The sequence below is a fragment of the Papio anubis genome, chromosome 11, assembly GCF_008728515.1.
Source record: "Papio anubis isolate 15944 chromosome 11, Panubis1.0, whole genome shotgun sequence".
NCBI lineage: Eukaryota > Metazoa > Chordata > Mammalia > Primates > Cercopithecidae > Papio > Papio anubis.
In genome coordinates this window covers 113,282,751-113,307,228 of record NC_044986.1, presented here as the reverse complement: position 1 = coordinate 113,307,228, position 24,478 = coordinate 113,282,751, and the positions used below count along the sequence as shown (strand labels likewise).

The 24,478-nt window shown below is 48.2% G+C and overlaps 1 protein-coding gene and 1 pseudogene across 8 annotated transcripts in view; one reads left to right on the top strand and one right to left on the bottom strand.

The window, feature by feature from the left end:
- The window catches only part of CAMK1D (calcium/calmodulin dependent protein kinase ID), a 489,271-nt gene extending 478,985 nt beyond the window's left edge, over nucleotides 1–10,286 (bottom strand). For 3 of the 7 annotated variants that reach the window (XM_031652512.1, XM_031652516.1, XM_009213981.3), the window contains exon 1: nucleotides 9,904–10,261. In XM_031652512.1, the coding sequence (XP_031508372.1) occupies nucleotides 9,904–9,995 (92 nt within the window). In that variant the 5' untranslated portion in view covers nucleotides 9,996–10,261. Of the gene's footprint in view, nucleotides 1–9,903 lie in introns of all 7 variants that reach the window. The other 4 variants (XM_031652515.1, XM_009213982.4, XM_031652513.1 and 1 more) reach the window with 3 other exon arrangements.
- Nucleotides 142–970, top strand: LOC101023298 (annotated as a pseudogene). The gene has a single exon (XR_161581.5). The product of XR_161581.5 is annotated as a 60S ribosomal protein L6 pseudogene (transcript).
- Nucleotides 10,287–24,478: the final 14,192 nt, after the last annotated feature.

The following is a 24,478-nucleotide window of genomic DNA, read 5'->3' as shown; positions in this document are numbered from 1 at the left end:
CCTCAGCCTCCCAAGTAGCTGGGACTACAGGTGCACGGCACCACACCCAGCTAATTTTCTGTATTTTCAGTAGAGACAAGGTTTCACCATGTTGGCCAGGCTGGTCTTGAAATCCTGACCTCAAATGATCAGCCCACCTCTTTCCCATCTTGCAAGATGGCGGGTGAAAAAGTTGAGAAGCCAGATACTAAAGAGAAGAAACCCGAAGCCAAGAAGGCTGATGCTGGTGGCAAGGTGGAAAAGGGTCACCTCAAGGCTAAGAAGCCCAAGAAGGGGAAGCCCCATTGCAGCCGCAACCCTGTCCTTGTCAGAAGAACTGGCAGGTATTCCCGATCTGCCATGTATTCCAGAAAGGCCATGTACAAGAGGAAGTACTCAGCCGCTAAATCCAAGGTTGAAAAGAAAACGAAGGAGAAGGTTCTTGCAACTCTTACAAAACCAGTTGGTGGTGACAAGAACGGCGGTACCCGGGTGGTTAAACTTCGCAAAATGCCTAGATATTATCCTACTGAAGATGTGCCTCGAAAGCTGTTGAGCCACGGCAAAAAACCCTTCAGTCAGCACGTGAGAAAACTGCGAGCCAGCATTACCACCAGGACCATTCTGATCATCCTCACTGGATTCCACAGAGGCTTACTTGTGACTGGACCTCTGGTCCCCAATCGAGTTCCTCTACGAAGAACACACCAGAAATTTGTCATTGCCACCTCAACCAAAATCGATATCAGCAATGTCAAAATCCCAAAACATCTTACTGACGCTTACTTCAAGCAGCAGCAGCTGCGGAAGCCCAGACACCAGGAAGCTGAGATCTTCGACACAGAAAAAGAGAAATACGAGATTACAGAGCAGCGCAAGATTGATCAGAAAGCTGTGGACTCACAAATTCTACCAAAAATCAAAGCTGTTCCTCAGCTCCAGGGCTACCTGTGATCTGTTTGCCCTGACGAATGGAATTTATCCTCACAAATTGGTGTTTTAAATGTCTTAAGAACCTCATTAAATAGCTAACTAAAAAAAAAAAAAAAGATCAGCCCACCTTGGCCTCCCAAAGTGTTGGGGTATTACAGGCGTGAGCTACAGCACCCAGCCTGTTATCTTTTTTCAATTAAAAAAAACTTTTAAGCCAGACATGGTGGCTCACACCTATAATCCCGGCACTTAGGAAGACTGAGGCGGGTGGATCTCTTGAGCCCAGGAGTTTGAGACCAGTCTGGGCAATACGGTGCAACCCCATCTCTACAAAAAATAAAATTAGGCCGGGCGCAGTGGCTCACGCCTGTAATCCCAGCACTTTGGAGGACCGAGACAGACAGATCGAGATCATCCTGCCTAACACAGTGAAACCCCGTCTCTAATAAAAATACAAAACATTAGCCGGGCGTGGTGGTGGGCGCCTGTAGTGCCAGCTACTAGGGAGGCTGAGGCAGGAGAATGGCGTGAACCCAGGAGGTGGAGCTTGCAGTGAGCCGAGATGGCGCCACTGCACTCCAGCCTGGGCGACAGAGTGAGACTCTGTCTCAAAATAAAAATAAAAATAAAAATAAATTAAAATAAAATTAGTCGGGCATAGTGGTGTGGGCCTATAGTTGCAGCTACTCAGGAGGCTGAGGTGGGAGGAACACGTGCGCCCACAAAGTCAAGGCTGCAGTGAGTTACGATCACATCACTACACTCCAGCCTGGGAGACATAGCAAGATCTTGTTTAAAAAAAAAAAAAAAAAAAACACACAAAATATAAAACATCCTGTCAAAGAAAAGGAGTAAGAGTTCTCGCATTTATTATATTTCTCACTGAAAGCGTTTGGGCTTTGAATTCCCAAGTCAACTTGGACAGTTAGAGGTTAAAGGCCCACCTGTCAAAGTGATCTAGCTCTCTTTTTTTCTTTTTTCTTTTTTTTTTTTTTGAGACAGAGTTTTGCTCTTGTTGCTCAAACTAGAGTGCAATGGCGCAATCTCAGCTCACCGCAACCTCCGCCTCCCAGCTTCAAGTGAGTCTCGTGCCTCAGTCTCCCGAGTAGCTGGGATTACAGGCATGCGCCATCACGCCCGGCTAATTTTTGTATCATTAGTAGATACAGGGTTTCTCCATGTTGGTCAAGCTGGTCTCGAACTCCCGACCTCAGGTGATCCACCCACCTCAGCCTCCCAAAGTGCTGGGATTACAGGCGTGAGCCACCCCGCCCAGCCTGATTTAGCTCTTCCTATTGATAATTCTAAAGGCACAAAACAGCACTTTCACAGAATTAAGCAGCTCTTTCCTCTGCTAACATTTCCAGCCTATCACAGGCGTTTCCTACTGTGACAAAAGAGGAGGTACCTCGAAGTCCCTCCGAGAATTTCATCTTCAAATTCAGAATCCCTCCCCGGGGGAGCTGAGAAGCCCAAGGCTGTGAGCCTGCCCCTGTAAACTGTTTCCAGAGTCTCCCAACACAAGGGCACCCACAATGCGCAGACAGAGCAGGTGCTCTGAGAATTCTTGGTGAAACCGAACAAAACCACCAAATGAACTGTTCTTCCAACCTCAAGTCCTGGGAGAATCTCAAACCCCACATCCAGTCTACCAGCAATTCCTACCAGGTCCACCTTTAAAACACATCCGGAATCCGGCCGGGTGCGGTGGCTCCCGCCTGTAATCCCAGCACTTTGGGAGGCAGAGGCGGGCGGATCACGAGGTCAGGAGATCGAGACCTTCCTGGCCAATATGGTGAAACCTCATCTCTACTAAAAAAATACAAAAATTAGCTGGGCGTGGTGGTGCACACCTGTAATCCCCGCTACGCAGGAGGCTGAGGCAGGAGAATCACTTGAATCCGGGAGGCAGAGATTGCAGTGAGCCAAGATCACGCCCACTGCACTCCACTGCCTGACTAACTTTATTTTATTTTATTTATTTATTTTTTTTGAGATGGGGTCTCGCTCTGTCGCCCAGGCTGGAGTGCAGTGGCGCGATCTCGGCTCACTACAAGCTCCACCTCCTGGGTTCATGCCATTCTCCTGCCTCAGCCTCCCTAGTAGCTGGGACTCCAGCCTGGGCGAGACTCTGTCTCAAAAAACAAAAAAAACACAACACATCCAGAATCCAATCACTTCTCATCACCTCCATGCTGCTTCCCAATTCTAAACACCATTACCTCTCAGCTGGATCACTGCAAGAGCCTAACTGATCTCCCCATTCTGCCCTTGAACCCCAACCCTCTGTTCCCAACACAGTCACCCCAGGGATCATTAAAAGCACAAATCAGACCAAGTCATTCCCCTGCTCAAAACCCTCCAAGGTTCTCCATTTCTCTTAGAGCTAAAGTCACAGTCTTCACTGCAGCCTATGAGGCCCTTGTCAACCTGCCCTCCCACACCCCCCTTGTCCTCACCCTCCCCCCATCTCTCTCTCACCTTAGCTCCCCTTACTCCTCCCCTTTGGCTGCATGGCCTCCTGGAAGCCACTGGGCCTCAAAAATGCTAGGCATGGCCAGGCATGGTGGCTCACACCTATAATCCCAGCATTTTGGGAGGCTGAGGTGGGAGGATCGCTTGAGCTCAAAAGTTAGAGACCAGCCTGGGCAACAAGGCAAGATCCTATCTCTACAAAGATAAAAAAAAATCAGCCAGGTGTGGCGATGCACACCTGCAGTACCAGCTACTCGGGAAGCTGAGGCAGGAGGATCGCTGGAACCCAGGAAGTTGAGGCTGCAGTGAGCTATAATTATGCCACTACACTCTGACCTGGTGACGGATTGAGACCCTGTCTCAAAAAAAAAAAAAATTCCAGGCAGGCTCCCACATCAGGCACTTGCCCTTGTGGCCGCCTTTGACCGGAAGAGTCTACGTTCAGACAGTCCCATGGCTCTTTCCAGATCTGAATTCAAGTGTCACCTCAAGCTGCCATCGCCCCATCCCACACATCCCCTGTGGCTCTTGGTTCCTGCCTAACCTGCAGCTTCTAACGTGCTGTTCCTTTCCCTTCTTTGCTCCTTGTATTTTCTGTGGCTCCAGGAGAGCAGGCATTCTCGTCTGCTCACTGCCGTCTCCTCAGTGCCTAGAATATAGCAGGTGTTCAACCGATATTTTTAAATGTATGAGAGGCTGAATTTATATCACGCCTCAAAACAAGAGGACTTGGGAATCCAAACGTCTAAGGAAGACTGCAGCGGGGATACCCTCGGGGAGAAGTCTAGGGGCTTCCCGCCCCTCCTTTTTTCTCAGTAATGTTCTTCCTAATGCTTCTCACGGACTCTCAAATTCTGAGTAACCCCAGGAAAACGACTATGAAATCCACCAGTCAAATATACGAACCACCTCGAGTGTCTATGCGTTATCTCCCCCACCACACACACACACACGCACACGCACACACACACATAAACACATATATACCAAAAAAGAAAACTTGAGTCTGTTTTCCATCTGGACTTTCAGACAAACCAATCATCTGTATCCTTAATAGGTGTATTTATTGGGCAGTTTCGGAATAAGTAGGGTAGTATGAGATGAGTGGGAAAAGATGGCGCTTGACCCATGGAAGTTTCTATTTATAGTCTTCCTAAAGCAGCACCCAGCAGGCACTCATTTCATGAAAAAGGAGACCCACTGCTATTGACACGAAGTGGGATCAGGGTGCTGGTCCTGAGCTCTTATTGTGCTACCAGTACAGTCACAAAAATGTCCCTCCAGAGCCAAGTGCAGTGGCACGTGCCTGTCATCCCAGCACTTTGGGAGGCCAAAGTGGGAGGATCACTTGAGGCCAGGAGTTTGAGACCAGACTGGGCAACACAGCAAGACTCTGTCTCTACAAAAAATAAAAAAGTTAGCCAGGCGTGGTGGTGCACACCTACAGTCCTAGCTACTCGGGAGGTTCAGGAAGGAGAATCACTTGAGCCCAGGAGTTTGAGGCTGCAGTGAGCTATGATCGCACCACTGCACACCAGCCTGGGTGACAGAGCATGGTTCTGTCTTTAAAACAAAAAAAAATTTCCTCCAAACAAAAATGAGCTGCACCTAGCCACACAAGGAAAGCCCCCAGGGAACAAAAGCAAGTGCCCTCCTTACACACGGACCCACAAAATCTTAGGGTTGCAAGGGTACTTGAAAATTTTTTCATGGGCCGAGCGCGGTGGCTCACGTCTGTAATCCCAGCACTTTGGGAGGCCGAGGCAGGCGGATCACGAGGTCAGGAGATCAAGACCGTCTTGGCCAACACAGTGAAACCCCATCTCTACTAAAAAATATAAAAAATTAGCCAGGTGTGGTGGCACGTGCCTGTAATCCCAGCTACTTGGGAAGCTGAGGCAGGGGAATCACTTGAACTCGGGAGGCGGAGGTTGCAGTGAGCTGAGATCGTGCCACTACACTCCATCCTGGCAACAGAGCAAGACTCCGTCTCAAAAAAAAAAAAAAAACAGAAAGCAAGAGAAAATTATCTCATGTTCCCTGTTCCCCACCCCCAACCTGCCTTGATTTTATAGATGAAGAAACTGAGACAGGGAGAAGGTAATGTAGGTCAATGTCCAAGCAGCCTACAGGCCACAAAACCCTTCATGGCTGAACCAGACCTAAAACCCAGTCTCAAATCCTCCACGATGCCTTGTCCAGCCATCTACAGACTGGAATGACTTCAATTTCAAATGCTCAGCCTACACGAAAAACATGTATTCATACCCCGTGGAGATGAAGATACATTTTCTAGGGCATGCCATGTTCTGCACTCCCAGGGAAAAGAGGTTTGTTAGGAGATTCATTTTGTAACGTGCCAAGTACCCAGGCCTTTCCATTCACATGCATTTTACAGCCTGGAAATTGCAGAAGTGACTTCTGTGAGTCTGGGGTGCTTCCTAGACACCACACCAAAGCTTTCCTCCCATCCATATACTTCTCTGAATAGTATTTTAGGGGGTTTTTTATTTTTTATTTTTTGCTTCAGTAGTCACTGAAAGATAGCTACGATAGAGATGGCCTGAACAGCCTTGGCAAATACACCAACAGAAATGTGTACCCCTTCTAATTGGCCATTACATAACATTTATTTGCTCTCATAGTGTGCCCAGGGTCTGAAAACATGCTGATTAATAGACAATAATTAAGCCTCACCACCTTATTCAGAGATATGATTATGTTCTGGGATTCCCTTTTGTAGGAGGCTGCACCAAAGCAACACAGGTTGAAAGGTTTCTCCCTGAGACCTGACTCAGAGGTGCATCAGACAACCCAGGCCAGACCACAAAGCCCAGTCCTTTCTCTTATGCTGCTCTTTGCTCCTCAATCTCATTTTCCACCCTCCTGGGCCAACTTTCAATCCCATTCGGCCCCCACTCTCCAGCAAGGTCCCTCTAACCACACAGACTGTCTTGACCCCGTAGCTTCCAACAGTAAATGCTCGGCTCCATGAGGTGAGACACCTGGATAAGGCAGTGGATATCAGATTACAAAGTGTGGCAAAGTGAGTGCTCCTCCAGCCTTTGCAATGCTTTATTTTAAATGCATGTGAACATTGTGAGCTGACAGCCCTGCTTCTCGCAAGGCTTTCCTGCCTTTGTATCTTAAAGACGAAAGGAGAAAGTGGGGCAAACAAAGTGACTGGAACTGTGGCATACTTTGGAAATGAATGCTAGTGGTTAATTGTTGACGCCTTTCATTTGTGTTAGATTTCATTCAAAACAAGAGAAGGGACCAGACTCAAAATCCACACTGAAGGGAGGAGAAGTCAACTCCACATTAAGACTCAGGCCAGGGTCACCAGGGAGGAGCAGGCATCTCGAACTGGGGACCACTTCTATAAAGTACACAGAGGCAGCCAGGCGCAGTGCCTCACGCCTGTAATCCCAACACTGTGGGAGGCCCGGGCGGGTGGATCACGAGGTCAGGAGATCGAGACCATCCTAGCTAATACGGCGTAACCCCATCTCTACTAAAAATACAAAAAAGAATTAGCTGGGCGTGGTGGCGGGTGCCTGTAGTCCCAGCTACTCGGGAAGCTGAGGCAGGAGAATAGCGTAAACCCAGGAGGCAGAGCTTGCAGTGAGCTGAGGTCGTGCCACTGCATTCCAGCCTGGGCAACGAAGCAAGACTCCTTCTCAAAAAAAAGAAAAAAAAAGAAAGTCCACAGAGGCAAAAGGATGACAATCCAAAAGCTCTGAAATGCTTCCAAGTTTAGATAACATTATGCTATTATTATTGCCATCATTATGTTTTCTTATTTATTTATTTTTTTTTGAGACTGAGTCTCACTCCGTAGCCCAGGCTGGAGGGCAGAGGCGTAATCTCGGCTCACTGAAACCTCCGCCTCCCAGGTTCAAGCGATTCTCCTGCCTCAGTCTCCCGAGTAGCTGAAATTATAGGCATGCGCCACCACACCCGCCTAATTTTTGTATTGTTAGTAGCGACAGGGTTTCACCATGTTGGCCAGGCTCGTCTCAAACTCCTAACTTCAAGTGATCAGCTCACCTTAGCCTCCCAAAGTTCTGGGATTACAGGTGTGAGCCACCACGCCCAGCCCAATATGTTTTCTTTACGTTAATATTAAAGTTTGTGTTCCAAATACTAAAGTTAAGTCAAATTATTTACTCAACATTTGCCATTACAATATCTACAAAGTGTGCCAACCCTGTATGGATAATCAAAAGTGGCTCTGTCTATCTGTTCACAGATACCAGCTCTGCCACTTAATAGCTAGCTAAGGTGTGGCAGCTCACATAATATCTCTGCCACCTTAGTTTTCTCATCTGCAAATTGGGTATAATGGTAAATACCTACTTCGTAAGGTTACTCTGAAATTTAAATGAGTTAATACACATAAGGCATGTAAAATAAGACCTGATCTTGGGTATACATTTCAGAATACCATCTATGATTACCATGATTATTATGTCGAGTAAAAACATCTTGATTATCGCACTGTTTCTCTATCATTCTTCTAGGTCCCCTGCCAGCGCTACAGCGGGAAGCTCCTTTGCAAAGAATTCCATCCCAGGCAGAAGGGAATGCTTTGGGACCCTAAGAGGGACCTGTTCCCAAAGCTCACTGAACATGGCTGGAGTCCAAGAGGCTGTTCTGCCAGAGATGCACTCTGGCACCAGAAGGCAAATCCCCATTTTTCCCCAAGGTGGAAACCACCCGCAGTCATCTCCAAACACGGTGCTCCAGCAGGAGCCACAGCTCGGAGCCTCAGCAGCCCTGCCACTGCAGAGGTGCAGCTGCAGGAGTCAGTTAGGGGACAGGGCATCAGTCACCCCGAGGCTACAGGCAAGAAGCCAGTGTGGGTGGGCTCGGGTGGGGACAAGCCATGCACAGGAAGGCATTCACACAGGGTGGGTCCCCACACTCTCCCATTCCCTCATCAGCGGCCACAGCACGGGTCCTGGATGACAAGCAAAGGCCATGCTTTCTTGTCTCTCAGTAACTTGAGCATCTCAGAATCACAACCCCAAACCCAAATAAACCTCAGTGGCAATTTTCAAAAGTTTTGACCCAAACTAACCCCTTACCTGGCTGCACTGAGAGGCAACCCCAAACCCCTATTTATTAAAAAGCTACATCTTTTTCTGTTTTCATTCCAACAAAGGTAGCAAATAGGTGCCCTCCCTGAAAGGCAACAACCACAGCAGGGAGACCCCGCTCTAATCCTCAGCGTGCGCCTTCCTGGGAATCAGAAGCAGGGCTGGGAACGCCACCCTCACAACTTCACTCCAGGGGACCTCCTGCAGATCTGCGTGGGGATGGGGGGAAATGACTGAACAGCAGCAGACCCCGAGCCTGGAGGTGAAGACAATCTGGGTAATGTGGTGCTGGAAAAAAACCAAGCACAAAAACAAGCACACGGAAAAAGGAAGGAAAGAAAGAGCTCCCGACAACGCACTGATTTATCCCAGGAAATAGCTCCTTTCTCTTCCCAGCCTAATCAACACCTCCATGAACCCCTGCAAAATGTGCACTTCAGACTGCACACTTGTGCGTGAATACACATACACTGGTCGATACTGATGCACAACAAATACTGATCGTATGAGGGAAGAAAATAACTTTAACTTCAGACTCATTCGGCAGATCCTGATTCTCTTTCACTATCAGCCTCCCCACCTATTCTGAGCCACTCCAAAACAAAACAAACAAGACCCAACTCCTGGGCAGAAAGGGAACAGCAGCTGAGCTGAGCAGCACACGCTTGGAGCGTTCCTGCCATCGACTTCGGATTATTTCTGCTTTCTTGAGACGCAGCCATCAGCATGGGACTCGATGCAGCCCGGAGAGCACCGCCCGCGCAGCGACGCGCACAGACCCTCCCTTGGAGACGCGCTCCCCGGCGCGTGCGGCCGAGCCCGCGTGAAATGCACAGACCCTCAGGTGAGGCTCTGCCCACGTGTGACCCTGAGCACTGCGAAGCCCTTCCCTTCCATCCTCGCGTGGCCACCCAAAGTCTTGCCTACACCTCGTACGTGCAGATGCCAGTTCCATAGGAATACACGATGTAAGGACAGAAATGGGAATGACTGGAGGCTGATCTTCTCGTGACCACGTCTCGCCAACGCGGTGCGCCCATGCACACGGCGAGTAAACGCACACAGCCGGTAAACAGCCATCCCCACCATGCTCAGCCCACAGTCACGCGTGGGGAGAAGGCAGCGGAGAGGGCGGCGGCAGCAGGGGAAGTGGGAAGTCGCGCGCCCGCGTGGGCTGCTCCCTGACAGCCCGGCGCTGCCCCCTCCCCCTCCCGGGAACGGCGCCCACCCGGGGGTCGCAGGCCCACGCGTCGGGTGCGCTCGGGGGGCTCTGCAGCGCGGAGATCGGGACAATGAGGACGCGGTGACAGGCTGGGTTCCTGCCGCGGTGGTGGCGGCGGCGGCGGCAGCTGGAGCTGCCCGTGCAGCCCCCGCCGCGGCCACCTCCACCCTCGCCTCCCCGGTCCCCACTTACGTTCCGAGGGTCTCCTTGAACTCGAAGATCTTCTTGATATCTTCAGCTTGCTTTTTCCAGGAGGAGCTGCTCTCGCCGTTCTCCCGGGCCATGGCCGACGAGCGCGGCGCGGAGGAGCGGCCGGGGGCGCGCTGGGGAGGGGGCGCCGGGGGCGCGGCGCGGGCGCAGGGGCGGCGGGGATGCCGGGCGGCTCGGGCTGCCGCGCAGCTTCCTCCTCTGCAGTTTCCTCTTTCGCTCTCGCCGCCGCCGCGGCGGTCCCTCCCTGGCTCTTATTTCTGCTGTTCTCGGGCACAGACTTCCTGCCGCCGCCGCGCGCCGGCTCCTTTGCCGCCGCCTGCCAGCCTCACTTTCTGCTACTTTCTTGCCTCCCTCCCGCTCCCTCCCTGCCGCCAGCCGCGCTCCCCCCCACCTCGCGCCTCCTCCCCCTCCTCCCCCTCCTCCCCCTCCCGCGGGCTCCCCGCCCTCCCCGTGCGCCCCGGCCGCTCCCCGCCTCCAGCGCGCCGCCTTCGGGGATGTCCCGCTCCCCTCCCAGGAGCGCCGGGCCGCGGCCGTCGTGCCCCCTGGAGCCCCGACGAGGGCGAGTGCGGGCCCCCGGCAGGTGCGGGGCGCACGCGGGAGAGCCCCAGCCCCTCGGGGAGCTGGAAACCGAGTCAAGTCTCGGGGCGCCGGGGCTTTCCCGTCTCCGGCGGGAGGGGGCGCCTCTGCGTGGTTCGGAAGCGCCAGGCGGGCGGGGGTGCGCGGCGGCCGGATGCGGGGCGCCGAGGGCGGGGCGCCTTCCCGCGCTGTGGCCGGTGGCCCGGGGGACCCGAGGGGCGCGGCGCGGGGCGGGTGGGGGCCGGTTGTTATGGCGACGGGCGGCGGCGGCGGCTGGGATGGAGGCGGCGGCGGGCGGGAGCTCATTCGCATTGCACCAAATCGGTTTCACGTCAGTTTCGGGACGGACCCGCGAGGAGCAAGCCGGGGAGCCTCTGGGCGGGCACGCGCATGACGCGCCAGCAGCTGCCTCGTGGTCCCTTTGCTAGCAAAACTCCCGGGAGTGTTTGGCGGCCGTGCGGGCGCCCTGGTGCTGGGCTGGAGCGGCCGGCAGGCCCGGCCGGCCTGGCTGCCCTGGCTCACGCTTGGCCCCTTCTGGCATCTCCCTCTCCTCCTAGAGACTCAGTGGGAAGAAGTGATCGTCTGCCCCGCAGTCCCCTCGAAGGAGGGGCCCACCCGCGGCTGGCTTAGTAGGGTGTCCGTGTGGTGGGGCAGGCACCGGCTTTCCTGTGGACTGCCAAAACTAACCCAGAGAATTCCCTCCGGACTCCCATCTCCCGCTGTACTTTGGCCTGCCCACCCCACTCCTGGTGTCCACCTGTCAGAGGGCAGCCCACGTGCTCCAGTTCCCTGGTCCCCAACCTGCAGGGGCGACCTCTTGATCGGAAAATTTTAGATAGCAACACTTCCCCTCCCTCGGGGCCCCTCCTCGTAGTTGGGTAAACAGCTCTGTCTCTTGATTGGGGACACCTGTCCCATTTTCCCAGGACTGTTCCAATTTCACTGTAAAAGGAAAACATATATATATATGCTCCCGAAATAGGAAACTTCATCCAGCACCTTCTCCCTAGTTCTGACTTTGGCTGCAGTGGAGGCAGCCCAGCTGCTCTCCCTCAGCCCCTACCCTGACCCTAAAGAGGTCAGACGACACCCTGGCATCCCCATTCCTAGGACCTCAATGCCGGTTTCCGTCTTTCAAAGACGGTTAGCTTAAGGTTCTCCAAACTGAGAAGAGCAAATAGAGGATTTACTTGCGGGTTAGATATAGAATAAATCCACAAACCCAATTTCCAAGAGGGATGGGTGAGAATAATTACTAAGGAACCTCTCTTATACTTGAGGCACATTACCAAGGTCCAAGGCAAACAGCATCCCCTTCAATAAAAAATATATTTGAAAAACTATCGTGTATTTTACTTGTGCCAAAGGTTAGATAATACATACAATGGGAACCAGGGCGTAAGTCAACTAAGATCCCAGCTGACACTTATCCCATGCTCCACCATCAGCATCTTCTTGTCCTTTCTTTCTCCTTCCCTTCCTCCCACTCTGTTTCCTTCTCCTCCTTTCCTATCTGGTTCTCTCCTGTGTTGTCCTTGCTCCCTGGCCTCAGGAACAGCCTCCAGAGCTCATGGAAACAATTCTCCCTCTTAGCTTTTATCCCCACAGCTAAAGAAACGCTGATTCTCTGCTACTCGGCCGTAAAAAAGAATGAAATCATGTCTTCTGCAGCAACGTGGTTGGAACTGAAGGCCATTATCTTAGGTGAAATAACTCAGAAAGTCAAATACCACATGTTCTCACTTAGAAGTGAGAGCTAAGGCCAGGCGTGGTGGCTCACGCCTGTAATCCCAGCACTTTAGGAGGCCTAGGCCAGTGGATCACCTGAGGTCAGGAGTTCAAGACCAGTCTGGCCAACATGGTGAAACTCTGCTAAAAACAAAAATTAGCTGGGCATGGTGGCACATGCCTGTCATCCCAGCTACTTGGGAGGCTGAGGCAGCAGAATCGCTGTAACCTAGAAGGTTGCAGTGAGCCAAGATTGCACCATTGCACTGCAGCCTGGAGACAGAGCAAGACTCCATCTCAAAAAAAAAAGAAAGAAGTGGGAGCTAAATAATGTGTACATGTGGACAGACAGTGTGGAATGATGACATTGGAGACTAGGAAGGGTAGGAATGGGGTAGGGGATGGGATAAGAAATTAACTAATGGGTACGATGTACCCTATTCCGGTGATAGTTAAGCTAAAAGCCCAGACCTCACCACTACGCAATATATCCATGTAACAAAACTGCACTTGTACCCCTAAATCCATAAAAATAATCATTAGAAAAAAAGAAGGCAATTTTACAGTAACAGTAAAGATGAAGGGAAAGCAAAGGAGAAGTTCCACGTGGCTCTGGGGCCGTGATTTTTCTTAGCAGGCTATAAGCTCCTTGAGAGGAAGGCACCTATTAACTTTCTCACCACTGTTTCCCAGCACCCATACTGACTGATCTGTAAATGTGTGTCGAATGGGTAAAGAAATGAAATTGAGGCCAGACACAGCGGCTCACACCTGTAATCCCAGCACTTTGAGAGGCAGAGGCAGACGGATCACCTAAGGTCAGGAGTTTGAGACCAGCCAGGCCAACATGGTGAAACCCTGTCTTTACTAAAACTACAAAAATTAGCCGGGCGTGGTGGTGCACCCCTGTAATCCCAGGTACTCAGAAGGCTGAGGCAGGAGAATCACTTGAACCCAGTAGGCGGAGGTTGCAGTGAGCCAAGATCATGCCACTGCACGCCAGCCCGGGCAACAGAGTGAGACTCTGTTCAAAAAAAGAAAAGAGAAATGAAATCTAGTTAAGACTGCTGTTTGGTATTTGTTGTACTGGTGGAACTGCTGTAGGGCACTTTATTTCTTTTCCAAACTTTCTGTAATGATGTTCATTTGGCATTATCAAGCTATTCTAAGTTGGACGAGGTCCTCAAGAAAAAGCACACTTCTTTTTTTTCTTTCTTTTTTGTTTTTGTTTTTGTTTTTTTTTTTTTTTTGAGACAAAGTCTTGCTCTGTCGCCAGGGTGGAGTGCAGTGGCGCGATCTCAGCTCACTGTAACCTCCACCACCCAGGTTCAAGCAATTCTCCTGCCTCAGCCTCCCAAGTAGCTGGGACTACAGGCACGTACCACCACAACTGGCTGATTTTTCTACTTTTAGTAGAGGTGAGGTTTCTCCATTTTGGCCAGGCTGGTCTGAAACTCCCGACCTCAAGTGATCTGCCCACCTCGACTTCCCAAAGTGCTGGGATTACAGGGGTGAGACACTGCACCTGGCCAAGACACAAACTTTTTTTTTTTTTTTGTCCAGACAGAGTCTCACTCTGTCACCCGGGCTGGAGTGCAGTGGCACAATCTCGGCTCACTGCAACCTCAGCCTCCTGGGTTCAAGCAATTCTCCTGCCTCTGCCTCCTGAGTAGCTGGGACTATGGGCGTTTGCCACTACGCCCGGCTAATTTTTTGTGTTTTTAGTAGAGACGTAATCCCAGCTACTCAAGAATTCGAGACCAGCCTGGCCAACATGGTGAAACCCCGTCTCTACTAAAAATACAAAAAAAAAATGGCCAGGTGCGATGGCTCATGCCTGTAATCCCAGCACTTTGGGAGGCCGAGGCAGGCAGATCATGAGGTCAGAACATCGAGACCAACCTGGCTAACACAGTGAAACCCCGTCTCTATTAAAAAATAATAATAATAATACAAAAAAGTTAGCCAGACATGGTGGCCCGTACCTATAGTCCCAGCTACTCAGGAGGCTAAGGCAGGAGAATCACTTGAACCCAGGAGGCAGAGATTGCAATGAGCCGAGATGGCGCCACTGCACTCCAACCTGGTGACAGAGTGAGACTCCATCTCAAAAAAATAAATAAATAAATTAGCCGGGCATAGTGGCATATGCCTGTAGTCCCAGCTACTCGGGAGGCTGAGGCACGAGAATCACCTAAACCTGGGAGGTGGAGGTTGCAGTAAGCCAAGATCACGCCACTGCACTCCAGCCTGGACGACAGAGGGAGACTCCGTCTCATAAAATAAAATAAAATAAAATAAAATAAAATAAAATAAAATAAAATAAAAAGTTGGGCATTATCCTCTCCATTAAGTATATTGTTTGACAACACTCTTAAGTTGGAGGTGGGTGGGGCTTTTCTCACAAATGCTGTAAAAACTGTTAGCATCTTAAATTGTGTCCTTAGTTCCTAGAAATAGTAGAGAGTGACTGGAGCTCATTTCTTATATACTGCTGGTTAATGTAAGTTGTTTATGGTGTGCACTAGAATCTACACCAAGGAAACACAAAACTAAATAAGAAATCACACAAAACTGCCACCTTTGCAAAAAGCAGTCTGTCCATGAGGCAACAGGAAGACAAAGAACTCAGCATTGTAGTTTTCAGATTTCTTTTGGAAGAGGTAAAGACTAAAGGAATCTTCTGACCTGGGTGATAAGAAAACTGAGCATGACCCAAGCAGAATTCCAGCCAGCCTAGATGTCCAGGGCCCGCTCCCTAGCATGAACCTCTTCAAAGTAGCTGTTCATGCAAGAGCGCATCTAGTTCAAAGATGATGAAAAATCAAGGAGGGACCAGCACACAATCTTTATGAAATTCCTCCAATTGAGGAATTAAAAAAAAAAAAAAAAAAAAAAAAAGGGCGGGGGAGCTCTGGCAATGCAGGCCTTGTAATAAAAAAAATAAAAAATAAAAAATAAAAAAAAAACCTAAGTAGAGAAGAAAAGGGAAAGAAGGAAGGAAAAAAAGGGCAAAGAAACAGGAAAACAAATAGCAGTGGAGAATCAACACAAGAAAAACTTTGCTAGAGAATAGATAAAATTTGTGTTCAAACATGTGATAATTTATTTTAACTTAAAATACTGAATTTAAAGCAAAGATGCAGTTGCTCAGGGAAGATAGGGCAAAGCAATAGAAGGAATTCAAACATGAGCTGGAGTTGCTCAAGAAAGAAGTAAGGGCCGGGCATGGTGGCTCATGCCTGTATTCCCAGCACTTTGGGAGTCCGAGGCGGGCAGGTGGCCTGAGGTCAGGAGTTCGAGACCAGCCTGGCCAACATGGTAAAACCGTGTCTCTACTAAAAATACAAAAGTTAGCAGGGCGTGTGGCAGATGCCTGTAATCCCAGTTACTAGGGAAGCTGAGGCAGGAGAATCACTTGATCCCAAGAGGTGGAGGTTGCAGTGAGCCAAGATCATGCCACTGCATTCCAGCCTAGGCAATGGAGTGACAGACAGAGTGACAATCTCAAAAAAAAAAAAAAAAAAGAAGAAGAACAAGAAGAAGAAAAAGAAGAAGAAGAAGAAGAGGAGGAGGAAGAGGAAGAAGAAGAAGAAGGAGAAGAAGAAGAGCCAGGTGCAGTGGCTCATTCATGCCTGTAATCCTAGCACTTTGAGAGACCAAGATGGGAAGATTGCTTGAGCCCAAGAGTTCAAGACTGGCCTGGGTAACATAGTAAGACCCCATCCCTACAAAACGTTTTAAAAATTAGCCAAATGTGGTGACACATGCCTGTGGTCCCAGCTACTTGGGAGGCTGAGCTGGGAGACTTGCTTGAGCCCAGAAAGTCAAGGCTGCAGTGACCTATGAACATGCCACTACACTCCAGCCTCAGTGAGACAGCAAGGAAAAAAAAAAGTGGCAAGAAATAAAATACTATAGATATAAACACTACATTGGAAATGGCAAAAGGGCAAAAGGAGAATTGCTGGAAAAAAAAAAAAACTCAAAAGGAATAGAGAACGCAAATCAAGAATGAGGTGAAAATAAGATGGGAATGAGCAAGATTAACTAGAAAATTATATGAAACACATAGGAAGCTCAATTTATCCACAAATGGGATCCCTTATGAAGAAACTGAAATAATGCAATAAAAACATGTTTAAAGATGTTATTCAAGAAAACCTTCCAGAAATAAAGGCTTAAATCCACAGACTGAAGAGACACATTATGTATCAGCAAATACATGGATGGTTAATATCAAGACATGTCCTAGTAAAACTACTTATCTCCAAAGAAATAATCCTTCCGTTTTCTCAGGGAAAAAAAAAAAAAATGAGTCACATATATTGGTGAAAAAAAATCAGTGGCATAATCATAGCTCACTGTAACTTCAAACTCCTGGCCTCAAGCAATCCTCCTGCCTCAGCCTCCCAAAGTGCTACGATTACAGATGTGAGCCACCTCACCCAGCCCATTTTTACTTACTAATCGTTACATTAATCCTATGAGGTGGATAATATCATCGGTCCCGTTTATAGTGGGATTTGGAAAAGTTAAGTAATATACCCTAGGTTACTCTGCATGAGTAATTAAAACCCAAGCAGCCTGGCCCAGCCTGGGTCCCCGCAACCTCCTCCTGCTGGGTTCAAGCGATTCTTCCTGCCTCAGCTTCCCAAGTAGCTGGGATTACAGGCGCCTGCCACCACGCCCAGCTAATTTTTTATATTTTTAGTAGAGACGGGTTTTCACCATGTTGGCCAGGCTGGTCTTGAACTCCTAATCTCATGCGATCCACTCACCTCGAGCTCCCAAAGTGCTGGGATTACAGGCATGAGCCACCATGCTTGACCGTACAAATCATTTTTAATGAAGAAAGAGGAGTGTTGTTCAAAACCAAAATAAGAGAATCAAATGACTTCTTTAAAAAATCCCCAAATGTATATATTTTTCTTAACCAAATCATTTTTCTCATTTCATTTTCTCAGACCTCACGGAACTTTTAAATGAACACACCCCATTGGATATTTAAGTGGAAGACATTAACCTCTATGTGTCTACGTTAGGCCTGAAAATAGTTCAGACTTTCTCCTAGACCTACATATTACTACTCGCATTGAAACACAATCTTGTCAGTTCATATTAGAATTAAGAGTCTATTCTTAACAACTCAATGAGACAAATTTCATGATATGCACAGATGCATTTATAAAATTCAGGACACTACAACAGTAAATATGCTGCCTCTTATGTGAGGAATGAGCCCTAAACAAAAATAGGATTTCCCCTAATTTTCTACCCTGAACTGAATTTTACTTTATCTACAGCAGACATTGAAACAGAATCTTATCAATTTACATCGCATCTTAATAGTATATTTCAAACAACTGAGGGAGGTGCATGTCACGATGTGTGTAAGTGCATTTATAAAAACCTGGGGCATTAAATCAACAAGTGTGCTTCCTCACATAAGCAGAGCCAGACCTAAACGACCAGGTGGCCCCAAGAAAACTGCCCAGGAATGTTTTCTCCAAAATCCGAGATCTCTCTTTTTTTAATTTTTTTCTATAAAAAGGTGCCATTGTTAGGCGAGGGGAGGCTGATTGTAAGATGTTCTTAGTTTAGTTTGAACTATTTGAACTATAGACAGATAATGCAATAGCAAGGAGAGAAACCAGTCTTTTAACAAATATCTTCAAATATGTGGTAAATTACTGAGCTGGTATATCCGAGGTCATTGAGACTATGAATTCTAACTCTGTGGGCTGACCTTACCTGCATCCCCCAAACTGCTGGAGTGCCTTGATTTCTCTCTCAGGCTTTTTTTCGCTTGTACTTGAAGTAGACACTGTGGACAGAAAAATGAATGAAGCACAAGATGTTAACATCTGCCCCCAAGATGGTAACATCTGAAAAAGGAACACAGATGTGTAAGTAGACAGCAAGAATAAAATGCGATTAAGGTAACGATGGAGGTTGGCACGGAGATTCTTGGGGAAGCACAGATTAGAGATGGCCGACTTCCTGGAGGTGTCAGAAGAGGCTTCACAGAAAAAAAAAAATTACCTGTAAATTGGAAGGATCAGTAAGCATTTGCCAAGCACAGAAGGAAGGGCGTGGATTTCAAACAGAAGAAAAAGCACGTGCAAAGACATAAAGATCAAAGAAAGGTCTACCCATCACCATAGTCTAGGTTTGGTTCCAATCACCAAATCTTAGTCACTTATACTACAAAAGATTTGTTTCTCACCGCCATCAAAAATGGGTTGAGCAGGTGCAGGCAGAGCAGCCGCCCTCTTGAATTCTGCTAGTCGCTATGGCAGGAACTCGATCCAGGACTTGAACTGGCCCTGTCCCGGAAGTGATATCCATCACGTCCTCTCACAAGTTGTTGGCCAGCTGCACTCAAAGGGGCACGGAAGTGCAATCCCATCACATACCCAGAAGGTGGAAAGCCAGAAATCTTTGGCAAACAGCACTAACGACTCCCACAAATACGTCACCTAAAACTCTGTGTTCAGGAGGTGGTGGTGCGTGTACCAGGGTTACAGTGCAGTGAGCCTGGAGGGGCAGCAGCCAATGGGGTTGGAGAAAACGGGAAGGATCTATTGGTGAAAGGCCTCGGGTGTCCTTCCTTTGGACCAAAATTATTGTTAAGTGCTTCAGTGAGTGTAATAATCAGGGTTGAAAATATAGCAACACCCTGCCCTCCATTTCAGCAATGGCTCTGTCGCCTATAGGAAACATATCGGCTTGTAGTGGATTGATTTTCTAATCCCCATGGGGCACGGCCTTAGCCACAGTAGAACTCTGCAAACCTGTGAAGGAATTCAGCCCCATAGCTCAGGAGAAAATTGCAGAGTTGCCTCCCTTCCTACTTCGGATGTTAGTAATGGATTTCAATCCTTAGTCATTAAGAAATCTTCAAGTCCAAAGGATTTGCCAAAGATGGTCTAATCAGCCAAGATTCTGAAATGCAATCTACTATGGGGGCATTCCTCCCAGCATTAGTCTCAGGGATAGTCAGGGTGAGTTCACCAATCTTAACTCCAGTTCAGTAGAGCCGTGGAATCACGGAATCTAATTTTCCTGGAATCACGTTACTGGTGAGTGGGCAGGTACACCATGCAGAAGGACTTTGCAGACAGCCTCATGCAGAAAACAGACCAACAAGTATTTGGCTTCCTCAATCAGTCTGGTGAGAGCTGTTTGCTTGTTCAGGCTTTTGCCTTAGGGCTACGGTGAAACAACTAAGTGGGTGCAAAAGAGGGATTTTCTGTTTTCTTGTTTTTTCTTTGTTTTTTCTTTTTTTTTTTTTTTTTTAGCATGACTTAGGTGAAAGGCATCTTGCTATGTCCCAAGATGCTATGGTGCACTGTATATAGAGTACAAACTAGAGCAAGGCATTGTGCAGAATGAAAGAACCAAGGTCTCATCTGACGTCTAACATACTCCCTGACTTTAGGCATTTTCCAGCCCTTTCTTCAGATGGTGATAACATCAGAGAGGGATGAGATAGCATCTGCAAAGCACTTTGGACTTCTTAGAAGAAAGACAGCAGATAAACATAAGGTATTAATAGGATGCTTTTTTTTTTTAATAGCTGTCACATCTGGCTCTTTGTTCTTTGCCTGGATTATAAAATGAATGGTTTCAAAGGAAAAAATATCCTACTAAAAACACATCCACCCACAACACTTCCACTAGATGGGCGCATTTTATATTAGATGTAAATAATCTTGGACTATCATAAGATTCTTGTTTCTGGCAGGGGTTTTCCAGCTGAAGAAAATCTATTAATTAGCAAGATGCTGCCAATATGTTATTCCCTATGAATGCCTTGGAACTGTAGACATTAACTCTTCTAAACCCAAACTTTTGGACTTTAACACCAGAAACATATAGCAGTTTTCTTATTTAAACTATTGGCCCGGCCGGGCACAATGGCTCACACCTGTAATCCTAGCACTTTGAGAGACTGTGGTGCGTGGATCACCTGAGGTCAGGAGTTTGAGACCAGCCTGGCCAACATGGCAAAACTCCAACTCTACTAAAAATACAAAAATTAGCCGGGCATGGTGGCGGGTGCCTGTAGTCCCAGCTACTTAGGAGGCTGAGGCAGGAGAATTGCTTGAACCCAGGAAACAGAGGTTGCAGTGAGCCGACAGATCGCACCAGTGCACTCCAGCCTGGGTGACAGAGTGAGACCCTGTCTCAAAAAATAATAAGAAGAACATACATTATAGACCTATAAGTAAAGACCAATATTTTATAAAGGTGAATGACTTGTAGCTCTTTAATTTTTTTTTTTTAAGATATTGCCACTAGTGGGCCACTGTGGGTTTTCTACTTCTCCAAGTGTTTCTGAAAAAGGAGGAGGGGTAAAGGGAAAATACCCATCCAAAATGTTACAGGGCAAAAGCTAAGGGCCCCTCAGCATTCCAGGTCCAACTCCTTTTTCCACTGCTCACGCTTCAGATGGACATAAACCAGTCTGTGGGGTGCCTGGATGACAACTGCACTGGAAATGAGATGTAGGGACCCGACCTAACGCGATCGCTGGCCTTAAACTGACAGATTTAAGAAAGCTGCTTCAATTACCAGCCTGGACAAAAGCCTTTCTCCGAATTACATTTACACAGTAACTAAGAAAACAGTGAGGAGGAACTTAGCCCAGGGTGACTCTGTAGCCCCTCGGCCTTCCCCAGCCATTCCCCCTAAAGAGGCCCCAGCTTCCAGACCTCCAGCATCCCCCAGTCCGCTGAAGGTTAACGATGCTGTTTCCCGCTGAACCAGCCAGAAACGACTAACATGCAAGTGGATTTATTTTTACCCCAGGCTTTGTCATCTATCATTACTGAAAAACTAAGAGACAGATTTTGGCTGAAGAGCCTGCGGAATATTCAAGATCTCCATGCAGAATTTGGCCCTCCGTCTGCCGCAATTCATCTTATTTGGAGTGGCCTTCTCCTCCCTGCCAACGTTCCTCATTAGCAAGGATATCTGCATTCACGACAACAGACTCTCTCTCGGTCTGGTCTGGAGTCTAAGGCCTCCCATGATGACATCATCATGCCACACCACTGACATCATAGCTTTCTTGGTGGAAGCAAGTCATTGGTACCTTGGATGACATAGTCTATTTAACCAAAGACTGGGTAACAAATTTAAATATGTCTTGCAGAGTTTCTTGGCACACAGACTTCACCAACAAAAGCTTATTTATTGAAGGGCATTCTCCCTGGATGTAAGTATATTCTACTTGTTGAGGGTATCTTTCGCCGGTCTGCAAGATGGAAATGATAGAGCCTGCTGATAGAGCATGGTTCTCTCCGGAACCACGAGACTCAGCTGGGCGCTGCATTGGTGAATCTCCATTACCTTCCGTATTATATTCAAACTCTTCATTCTAGGCTTCCAGACTTCCCTGCTCATGGAACTGTGCATGCATCTCCTTTCTCGTCTTCTTTTCCAGTCAAGCAAACTTGATTTGAGGCCTTCAAAGTCAATCCAGGCCAGACGAGGTGGCTCATGCCTGTAATCCCAGCACTTTGGGAGGCCAAGGCAGGTGGATCACCTGATGTCAGGAGTTTGAGACCAGCCTGAACAATATGGTGAAACCCCATCTCTGCTAAAAATACAAAAAAAATTAGCCAGGCATGGTGACATGCGCCTGTAATCCCAGCTACTTGATAGACTGAGACAGGAGAAGTGCTTGGACAACAGGAAGCAGAGGCTGGTTGCAGTGAGCCAAGGTCACGCCACTGCACTCCAGCCTGGGCAACAGAGCAAGACTCCCTCTCAAACAAACAACAACAACAACAAACAAATAAAGTCATTCCAGAGGGATTTACAAACTAGTTCCTGTGTGGCCCACATGGTGCTGGACCCAGGCCCTGTCCCTCTGTCTCCTATTTCCATATTTAATTTAAAACTCCCTCCAGTTCTCCATTGATTTTTTTTCCCCCAAGCGCCAAACTACTACCCATCCTTTTCAAACACAACAAATACTTCTTTCAGAATAGCTTGGATTTTTTCTTTCCAACTTTTAGGCTCAGGTGGTACATGTGTGGGTTTGTCACATGGCTAAGTTGCATGTTCTAGGGGTTTGGTGTACAGATAATTTTGTCACCCAGGCAATCAGCATAATAACTGATAGGTAGTTTTTTTTAGTTGCTGTTGTTGTTGGTTGAGACAGAGTCTCATTCTGGCACCCAGGCTGGAGTGCGGTGGCACGATCTCAGCTCACTGCAACCTCTGCCTCCCAGGTTCAAGCAATTCTCCTGCCTCGGCCTCCCAAGTAGCTGGGATTACAGGCATGCAACACCATGCCCAGCTAACTTTTTTTTTTTTTTTAGATGGAGTCTCATTCTGTTACTCAGGCTGAGTGGGAAATCTCACCTCACTGCAACCTCTGACTCTCGGTTCAAGCTGCATTTCTCCTGCCTCAGCCTCCTAAGTAGCTGGGATTAGGCACCCGCCACCACACCAAGCCTATTTTGTATTTTTTAGTACAGAGCTCACCAGGCGGCTGGCTGGTCTCGACCTTTTAGATCTGCCCACCTCTGATTCCCAGTGTTGAGATTAAGCATAGAGTCACCATGCCCTGTATTTAATTTTGCATTTTTTTTTAGTAGATAGAGTTTTGCCACGTTGGCCAGGGTTGGTCTTGAACCCTGGCTCTCAAATGATCCAGCCTACCCTGGCCTCCCCAGTGTTGATTATAGGAACCCACCATGCCGCCCGATAGTAGTTTTAATCTTCACCTTGCCTGGCCTCTCCAGTGGGCCCTCTTAAGGTCTGTTTCGTTCCCTTTATATCCATCTGTACTCAATGTTTAGCTCCCACTTATGAGTGAGAACATACAGTACTTTTTTTTTTTTTTTTTTTGAGACAGAGCTCTCACCTGTGCCCAGGCCTGAGCAGGGCAGACATTCCCGCTTACTGCACCCCACTCAAAGAGGTTCATGATTCTCCTGCTCAGCCTCCCGAGGCTGGGATTACAGGTGTGCACCACTAAACCCGGCTAATTTTTATATTTTAGTAGAGATGGGGTTTTGCTATGTTGGCCAGGCTGGTCTTGAACTCCTGACCTCAAATGATCCACCTACCTCAGCCTCCCAAAATGTTGGGATTACAGGCGTGAGCCACCGTGCCCGATCAGGATTTGGTTTTCTGTTGCTGTGTTATTAACTTAGAATAATGGCCTCCAGCTCCATTAATGTTGCGCAAAGGACATGATTTTGTTCTTTTTACGGCTGCATAATATTCCATGGTGGCGTGTATGTTCCAGATTTTCTTTATCCAATCCGCCATTGATGGGCATCTAGGTTGATTCCATGTCTTTGCTTTTGTGAATAGTGCTGCAATGAACATATGAGTGCATATGTCTGTATGGTCTAACAATCTGTATCAAGATAGCTTTTGACAGATGGGGAAACTGAGGCATCAGAACTTGCCCAAGATCACATGGCTCATCAGAAAATAGTGGATCCTGCAGTAAGTTTCCATCTGAAAGCAAAACCCACTGTGCTGTCCTTCTTCAGAGAATGTCACTGAGATGAGGACTGCGATGGTTCATTTCATGTGTCAACCTGACGGCACCACGGGGTCCCGGTGAAGTAGAAAACCCTCCCCAGTGTGGGAGGGCATCGACCAATCCACTGAGGGCCTGAATAGAGCAAACAGATGGAGGAAAAAGGAATTTGCTCCTTTTCCCCTTCCTGCCTGATTGTTTGAGCTGAGACATCCAATTTCTCCTGCCCTGAGGTCAGGAGTTCGAGACCAGCCTGGCCAACATGGTGAAACCCCGTCTACTAAAAATACAAAAACTAGCCAGGTGTGGTGGCACGCACCTGCAGTCCCAGCTACATAGGAGGCTGAGGCATGAGAATCACTTGAATCCGGGAGTTGGAGGTTGCAGTGAGGCAAGATCGCACCACTGCACTCCAACCTGGGCAACGACAAAAAAAAAAAAAAAAAAAAAAAAAAAAAAACCTTGTAAAATTTCTAGGTCTGTATTTATCACTGCTTGGTCCTGAGAATGGCACTGGGGACAGAGATCACATCTAGAGGTTCTGTTCTGCTGCCACTAGCGTGGGAACGCCCAGGGTTCCTTGATACCAGTACAGATGCGAAGCCTTTTCCCTTAGCTGTCTGCCTTCTGCTGAGAAAGGAGAGAAGCCAGAAGCAGGTTTCCCCACCTCTCCCGTGTGCACCGACCCCGCACACGCTTACCTAGGACCATGTTACTCATGCCATTTCCCCAAGGCAT